Source organism: Hylobates moloch, unplaced genomic scaffold (assembly GCF_009828535.3).
Source record: "Hylobates moloch isolate HMO894 unplaced genomic scaffold, HMol_V3 SCAFFOLD_15, whole genome shotgun sequence".
NCBI lineage: Eukaryota > Metazoa > Chordata > Mammalia > Primates > Hylobatidae > Hylobates > Hylobates moloch.
The window spans coordinates 88,295,262-88,304,714 of record NW_026652290.1 but is presented as its reverse complement, the minus strand read 5'-3'; the positions used below and the strand labels follow the sequence as shown (position 1 = coordinate 88,304,714).

The 9,453-nt window shown below is 34.7% G+C and overlaps 1 protein-coding gene across 1 annotated transcript in view; it reads right to left on the bottom strand.

Moving 5' to 3' along the window:
- Positions 1 to 1,565: 1,565 nt before the first annotated feature.
- Positions 1,566 to 9,453, bottom strand: part of STRN (striatin) — a 141,999-nt gene continuing 134,111 nt past the window's right edge. Inside the window, 3 exon segments of the mRNA XM_058429058.1 lie at positions 1,566 to 5,165; positions 5,253 to 5,339; positions 6,540 to 6,647. Of these exon segments, the coding sequence (XP_058285041.1) occupies positions 4,996 to 5,165; positions 5,253 to 5,339; positions 6,540 to 6,647 (365 nt within the window). The 3' untranslated portion in view covers positions 1,566 to 4,995.

Genomic DNA, 9,453 nt, shown 5'->3' with positions numbered 1-9,453 from the left:
CTGGTTCACAGCCTGTTAAAAACCCAGGCAGACATTAGAATCTAAATTAAAATGATTTTGAAAATTTGCATCAGAGAGATGACAAGCATGTGGTCCTGGTTAAATTAAATCTAAAGCTTGGATTAGCAAAGATCCAGAAAATTCTGACCCCCTAAGCACCACTTTAGGAATACTGCCAGAATCAATGAGTGGGATCTAGGGATCTGTTTGGCCTAACATTTGGTTTTTTTTAGAATTAAAAAAACAAAACAAAACAAAAACTGAAAAGATCTGTTAAATACTTTGTCAACCTGGCATCCCTTACACTGACATGAAGATCCAGTTGGATGATGGATATTGCCAATTAAAAATTTGTAGTGGCAAAAGTAAAAACAATTCAAATTATTGACGAATGACCTGTCCTTTGTTTTTAAACACAGATACGTTTTCTGGGCCTTTCTCTAAAATGAACTTTAGGGTTTGATACATTTCACAAAAATATACATATTTTTTGTCAGCTACTACTTTGTACAACCTGAATCCCAGTGTCCAACACTTAAAGTACTGCAATTATATAAATTACTAAACAAGTTAACAGTAATGGAGAAGCAACTTCTGAGTAAATAAAATGAATGATTATGTACTTAATAGTCTTGTAGTCACTTTCAAAGAATACAGTAACCTGAATAAAATTATACTTAGAACTCTTTTTCATGTAAGTTCAATAATTATTTGGCTAATGGTTGAAAACATCACACAGACATACACCAACCAAAGATTCATTATCTCCACTCACTAAAAACATTGATGGTTAATTTTAAGCAATTCTTTCAAAGAAAAACAAAATTAATTCTAAGCCTTTCAATCTGATTTGTGACATCTTAATACAATATAACTTAAATGACAAAGCCTGAGAAAAGCACCAACATAGATTTTTTTTAATTGCATCCAACCATCATTTCAGATGTCATAAAGATTTGCTTCAGTTAAAATGGCAGCAATGACAAAGAGGTAGATATGAGAGATGCCATTTAAGTATTTTAAGACTATTCTTAGGTGGAATTTTAACTAGTTCAGGTATTTAACCTAAAAATATTTACTAGTTGAATCTTTACCACATAAGAACTTCATGACATGCTGTTTTGTAGAAGGGAAATATATGAAGTATTAAAAAGTGAGCCTTTAAAAAATTACATTTACTTAGCCAACACTAATGAGATCCCATAATTATGGTGAACAAATAATTTCTCCTTCTACCTGAACTTGACTATAATTAAAGAATAGCTATTGTTTTCTCTACCGAAATTTCTAGGAATTCACATTCAAAATTCTTGGAAAGTATATATGGTGCTCAGAAGAGCACAAAGCGCATGAAATGTCCCCTGAAGTCCTAGAAGTTGAGCAGATACATTAAAAAGACATTGATGGTCACAAATCAGGACCTTCACAGATTGGTAAATACACACACACACACACACACACACACATGCATGCATGCACACACACACACACACACACACACACACACACACACACACACTAACTCTCTCTCTCTATCTCTGTGCCCCCCCCTCCCACCCCCTCCCCAAACTCAATCTTCATCCTCACTGTAAGGCTGCATTTTTTTTTTAAAGGCACCTCTCATTTTCTAGCTATTGCCTTCTTGATGATATTTGTTTTTGTTAAAAAGCCTGAATGTTCAATGGAAATAGTTCAGTACTGAGAATAAAATATTTTTCAATTCACATTTGAATAGCCAGGTTTTCTTACATTCAGATTTTAATACACTAGAATGACAGTCTTTAAAACAAGCATGCTAGCCTATAATGAATATTGTATATACAGTAATTTAAACATTTAGAACTATATATTATACTGCAAAAGCAAACAGCACAACACTCATCATACTCATCATTATCTGCTGTGTATACTACCTCCAAAAATGAAAATACAAAACAGTAAAATGCACCTATGTTTTTATATATATATATATAGTTTATATATTATATATATTCTTACAATATATATAATATATATTTATAAAATATACATACATTTTAGACATTTTCAAATAAATCATCATTATCTCCAAAAGAAATTTATAGCAAGAATACTGAAGGAATGAAAGTCAGATTAAAAAAAAAATTTCTCACAAAGTTCATCATCAGTGATGCAGCTCAATTTCCCCCCTTTTAGTCATAACTAAAATCATTATAAAAGCGAAATACTTTGCATAACTATTTGTTTAATGGCAAAAGTTGTTAAACTTGTTCAATAGAAAAATACTGAAGGTCATTATATCACTTTTGTTAAATAATCTGTCTATGGTTTGAGTAGCAAATGAGCTCCATATGACAGTTGAGTTTTGAGAAGGGTGCTGCAAGCTCCCAGAGATGTATCCATAGCATATGAAAATAAGGCAGGGATCCAAACCTCCTGCTAATTTTCATACTATTCCAATACATTTCAAACAAAATATTTACAAATGAAGCTCTATGAAAGCATTTCAATGGCTGTTTAAACATTGAATTTGTTCATTCTGTGAATTTTCATTGAATGTTCAACAGGCTAGGGGAAAAGTCAGACACATGTATATGCTACTCTGGTTGGAAGACAGCTTTGGCTCATTTCTAGGCTGAGATCATGCAGTGCTGATAGAGAAGACTCTCTCTGTAGTCTCCAGTGCCACAGCACTGGCTTTCTAAGGAAATTTCAACAGTTCCATTTGCACTACAGTCTATGTATCTCATGGTTATTTTCCACTCACTGACAGAAAAATTTCAACCATGAAGCATAAAATGAACAGGGGAAGAATGTCTTGGTTTTTAGAATTTCAGCGACATTAATAAAGCAGGTACTGAAGATCTTAGAAGGTAATTAAAACAATAACTGGTAGAACAATAGCTTTGTGGTCATCTATCATAAATACACTAAGTAATGGCATCTTCCTTCCTTCCTTCCTGGAAGGAATTTTCCAGTATCCTTCTACAAATGTTAGGTTAGAAACATTCTTTCTTCACTGTGAAGAACCAAAAGAAATTTACTGAACACAATATGTAATTCTGTATCTGCATGGAAATATTAAGTATTCACCTGATAGCTCATGTTTAGGTCAATTCATTTAATTACACAAAGGAGTCTCTTGAGCCTGCTTGTTAACCAAAGCACAAAGATGAAATGAAAAGGTAGCTGTGTTACTACAGCATATTTGTATGAAAATCGGGCAAATTTAGCACAGGTCTTTAGCTTTAAAGAAAATTTGCCTGTATAATGCAGAATTCTAGAGGCAAACAAGATAAATTTTACAGAAATATTGTCAATCATTAGCCACATCACCATCAGAATACTTTTTCAAGGAGTAGATGTACATATCATGAGAAGCATCATTGTTATGACAATGGAAAATGTGGGGAATGGAATATGTAGAAATTGTTTTAATTGGTTAAAATATTTATAGATTTAATATTTTTAAAATCTAAGAGCCTATTTATATATTTTTTGGTGGCAAGTGGGACGTTAATAATTTATTTCCAATTTCTAGATTGGTCTCTGTCATTTGGGACAAAGAAGAGTAAGAGAGACATAACCGCTATAGAAATAAGGTCTGTATGACAGGGGCTAGGTCTAGATAGTGGGGTCCTCAGAATCCCAAAAGCTGACCACATGTAGGTGGGTCACAGGTAAGTTGGGCTGGGAAAGGCTGGCCTTTTAAGGTGTGGATTTCCCCAGAAACAATACTGATACACTACCCATTAAAACATGTATATCTCAATTAAACAATGGGGGAGGAATGGGGAGAGAGAAAGATAGAACTTTTTAGCCAATATTTGGCATTAAACTCTTTCATCCAGGTTTCCAGGAGATTCTTACAGAGATTAATAGAGGACTTCTAGGGTACAAAATATTTGTTTTTATTAGTACTTCTGCAAAAGCAGCTGCGTGAAGTTAACCATACTCTTTGGACTCTTAATAATTATGAACTGTTCTTGGTAGATGTCAGATAACTTGAACGTGACAAAGAAGAAAGAGCACAGACCATCTGAAGCATGATTAGGTGGGTGTTGATAAACGATTATTAGCAAATAAATTCTATCTTTTCAGTCACTGAAAAGTAGGATTTCATTGGTATGAAATAATCACTCTGGTAATATAAATGTCACATGAATAAAGTGAATTTTAAAATAGAAATTATTAAAGAGATATGCCCTGTTGACCCTTAAAAATAAACAGAATTTCAAACCCGAGTAAGTTAAATCTGTTAGTAAAAGCAGAATCGATCAACTATTCTTCACAATGGTGAGTGCTTGATAGCTAAACTTTAGAATGATACCAAATCTATTTTCAAAACTGTAATACAATATAGAAATCTGCTTGCAAACTATTTGTTTAGCATTTCTGAATAATAATATATTTAACATATTATTGCATTTTTCTCCCCCTAACAGGTAAAATGCTTTGCCAGGTGCTTTATGTGAACAGCTGAAAGGAGAGCCAAATTAAAAACTCAGTTTAACACTGCCTGGTCATTATATACAAAGGGGTTAATATGGCAGATATGATAAAGATTACTATTTTGACTACTTAATGTGTTTAACAAGATTTCTCAGGGGAGAACTTGGTCTAAGTTTCCCGTTTTCTTCTATTCAGTCCCAGCTATCAAGCTTTTAAATTATCCATTGTAGCATATCCTACTTACTCAACAGGGGCAAGCTAAACTTGTATTCGCTCAGGCCTGCCTAGCGAATTAGAACAACTTCAGAAATAAAGGCGCCTACTGGGGGGAAATTTGAAACAGACCTCAGGCTCACAGATTCAGCTGAGCTTGCAGCAACCTGAACAAACCTTAGTTTTAGAAAACAGTATATGAATTGCAAAACTATACTTCAACAAATGTTCTCTGTGCTCCTTCAGCAGAACAAAAGGGCAGGATGAGATGATGCTTGCCCTCATCTTCTGTATCTCTTTTGTGCAGTTGATTACTTACAAACAGCTAGAAGGTGAAGATGATGCATTGCGTCATACAAAGACTTTAGCCAGTGCGTCAGCTCCAGCACTGGCTATATAGCATTTGGATGGGTGGAAAGCTACATCATGAATCGATTCTTCAAACTTTTTTCGATGAGCTGTGAATTCTTGGATACACGTCTTACTTTCTAGATTCCATAAACGTATTGAACAGTCATGACCTATATCCAAAATAAAATTAAAAGGAAAAATTACATTAACATGAAAATGGTAAGGACAAATAAATAATCCATACTTGAGGTACTTACTGCCAGACATCAAGTAAAGGCCATTAGGATCAACTGCTAAACTTGTAACAGCTTCTAGGTGGGCTACCATCGAGTGGATCAGTTTGCCTTTGGAAAAAGAGATTGTTACTCCTTATTAATGCCTTTGCTCATCTTCAATATACGCCAGTTACCATGTCATGCTGGTTTCTCCAGTCTTCCCTCTCTGTGTGCTTACTGTATTAATAGCTTTTTCCATCAACTACAACAACATGCCTCCCTCTTGCCTCTAATCATGGCAATGATACGGAAAACCAAAAAAGCTCAAATCTTAGATTACACTTTTGTCTTTTAAGCCACAATATGGAAGTCAGTAATTTCTACACACATCCCTTAAGCTACGTTTGTTAATTAGAATGCAGACATTATTAATCACCTACTTTGCATTCTTTAGCTACTGGCAAATTATGAGTTGTGGAAACACAGAATTCAAATTCACAGAGAGAAAACAATGAGGCAAGGAAAAAGGGACAGAAAGAAAACATGGCCACAATTTTGGTCGATACAACATACAGAAAAAAATTTTAAATATTAAATGATTCATCACCAGCAGCTAAACAGTCAGCAAAAGTCAACATATTAACAAGGCAGACACTTAGGTAAATATGGCAGCTAATATAGGGTGCTTTCCTCCCAGCACAACGCTTCCTAAATTTCCTTTATACTGGGGAAACGTAATAAAATAAAACTTGGGCAAATCTCCATGCACAATTCAAATCAATAAGGACCAACTAGTCAGTTTTATAACACAGAAAAGATTAGTCCATGGAAAAACGAATACAATGACCTGGAGGTTTTCCATCTGCAACATTAAAAAAGGCTATTTGATAACGGAATAATTGAATATTGAATAATGCTATTCAATAATTGAACAATTTTAAACAAAATATAATGACCATATGCCTCTATTTCCAATGTTTCTACTTTTCCCTAATATATAATACTACAATAGATCACAGCAAGATCATTTTTACTGGTATTTGAGTGAACTTTTCCTGGTGTCCCTAGTGATAACCTTGGCTCTAAAGCCTACATACAGCATCTGCTCACTATTAAATAAACCAAAATGATTCTGTATTGTATAATAAAGACTAGTCTTAGCATATTTGGATAGAGTGAAGAGAAACTGAGCCGGGAGAGTATTTGGGTTTCAGTGCCTATTCCCTGACTACGAAACCACCAACAGACACCAAAATTAGCCTACCTGTGGTAGGGATTTTTTTTTTTTTTTTTTGCTTTAATAAAAATCAATTCTTAATAAATTCTTACCTGTATTGTTATCATAGAATTTGATGTGCCTGTCTTCATGAGCAGTGATGCTGATCGGAAGAGTAGGATGACTGATGACTCTATTTATTTGGCAGGAAGAGTTGGCTGCTAAAAAGAAAAAATTAAAAAGCAACACAATGTAGTCAAAGATATTTTTCACACAAAGGAGAACTGAATTATCAACCTAAGAGACTGAAAAAGTAGGCCGGCCACAGTGGCTCACGCCTGTAATCCCAGCACGTTGGGAGGCCAGGGCGGGTGGATCACGAGGTCAGGAGATCGAGACCATCCTGGTCAACATGGTGAAACCCTGTCTCTATTAAAAATACAAAAATTAGCCAAGTGTGGTGGTGTGTGCCTGTAGTCCCAGCTACTCAGGAGGCTGAGGCAGGAAAATCACTTGAACCCAGGAGGCGGAAGTTGCAGTGAGCCGAGATCGTGCCACTGCATTCCAGCCTAGGTGTCAGAGTGAGACTCTATCTCAAAAAAAGAAAAGAAAAAAGAAAAAGTAATAATGTGACTTTCATTATTTGTCTTTAGTTCATTTATTCTGTGATTGTTTTCAAAATTTCAATGTTAGGAAAGAGAATTGCCTGATAAATCTGGAAATATTTATAAATTACAATTTCCTGCTACATGTGGGTGCCATCTAAGGCTTAGTCTACAGCCACTAACACTGTTCATCCTGCAACGTTCTGTGAGATTTTGCTACTTTAAGTAAGTTCTATCATCACTTACATGGAGATAATTCTCAAATTTAAATCTCAGCTCTTTTTGCATACAAAGTTCTGTATCACATCGTTATCATCTAAAGATATATATGACAAAGAAGGCTTCTTAATCCTTAAATCCCTTTTTCACTCTTCCTCATCATAATAGAAATGGTCATCATTTGACAGAACCAGGTTTGGAATCCTGAAAGTCAGCATCCTAACTGTATTTTTTGTGTTAGTAAGTTCCAAAGAAACTTCAGTTATATACACAACGAGATAGGCAAGCACATATCATTAAGCCTGTATTACAGTGAACACATCAAGGTTCAGAAAAAGTTGTGACTCCTCCACAATCAGGTGACAAAATCAGTACCTATTCTAACTTCTGACTCTCTCCCAACCTGACGGTTCATGCAGATCACACAACTGTCAAAATTGGTTCCTAAATGATCACACATTCTTTCTGAAAGGCTTTTATTAAAAAGAAATCAGTAATTTAAAACCTCAGTGATTTCTGTTAAGCTTTTTTTAAGAGAAAAGAAAAACTGACATAAAGAAAACACTAATTGAAGGTATGTCAAAGTTTTAAAAATTAAATTATGGTCCAAGGAGAGGAAGGGATGTCCTTGTAAAATATATTACTGGAACAACTCTCAAAATTTGAATATAAATAGTAACTCAGATAATAGTATTGTGTCAATGTTAAGTACCCTGATTTTGATCATTGTAATACACTACATCAGAGAATGTCCTTGTTCTTAGAATTACACGCTAAAGGATCTAGGAGAATAGCAGCATGACGTCTCTCATATGGTTCAGAATTAAAACTTATACACACATATAGAGTGAAAAAGCAAATGTGACAAAACGTTAAAAACTGCTAAATATGTGTGAAGGGTAGCCAGGACTTCTCATACTATTTTTGTACCTTTTCTGCAAGTTTAAAATTATTTCAAAATAAAGAGTTTAAAAAATTTTTTGAACCCTAGAATAGGTATTACAAGTTTATATTCACATAACAGAAAATACAGCTAAAAATAGTCTAATCTTGCAGGATTTTCATGTGGCTCCTAGAAATATAACATCTTAAAAACTGAAGACAGTCTTTTCCCAGTGCTAGTGGCAGGTAATTACCCAGCCTGTTATTTAAATATAAAATGTGGCTGGGCATGGTGGCTCACGCCTGTAATCGCAGCACTTTAGGATGCCAAGGCAGGTGGATCACTTGAGGTCAGGAGTTCAAGACCAGCCTGGCCAATATGGTGAAACTCTGTCTCTACGAAAAATACAAAAATGAACCAGATATGGTGGCACACGCCTGTGCTCCCAGCTACTCAGGAGGCTGAGGCAGGAGAATCGCTTGAGCTCAGGAGGTGGAGGTTGCAGTGAGCTGAGATCGCACCATTGCATTCCAGCCTGGGCAAGAGTGAGACTCCGTCTCAAAAAAAAAAAAATATATAACAAAAACTCACTTGACCATGTGGAATAAGTTCTTAGTCACTTACACCTGATTCAGATCCTCAACAAAGAGATGTTTATTTACAAAATTCAGACTAAGCATTATTTCCTCCATAGATAATACTCCATTGAGCAATACCCGTTGTAAAGTCCAGCAAGAGAAAAACAGTAACAACAAAAAAAGAAATACTTTAAGTGAAGTATCCCATATATTCTGAGAGAGACGTTTTAGAGAATAGCCTCAATTGCTTTGAGAGCTAGAAAATAAATATGATTGAAATCAAATCATGGAAACAGGCAAAAGAAAGTTCTTATTTGGTAATACTTTTAAGGAAGCTTCTCCACTTGATGATAAATCAGAGAAGTAGGCAGAATGCAAAGAATACTACTCATACCTGGCTTGTGATGTATCTGCTTCAACTACCTCTGACTTTACCACAGTCAAATCACCATTGACATCAATGAGAAGAAGGGTAATTTATTCCTATTCTAACAAACATCCTTCATCACTTTAAACTCTATATAAAACTCACTTTCACCTTGAAGCTTGTTTGGTCCTTTCATTTTTTTTTAAAAAAATGCTAAATTCCAAATCAGAACAACACAATCAATTATAAATAACAAGGGGTAGTTCACAGTAAAACATAGTAAGAGACTAAGTTTGCTTTATACAACTTTAAAAGTAAAAAACATCGTTTAGAAAATGTCAGGACATATTACAACTCAAAACAATGATCATTTAT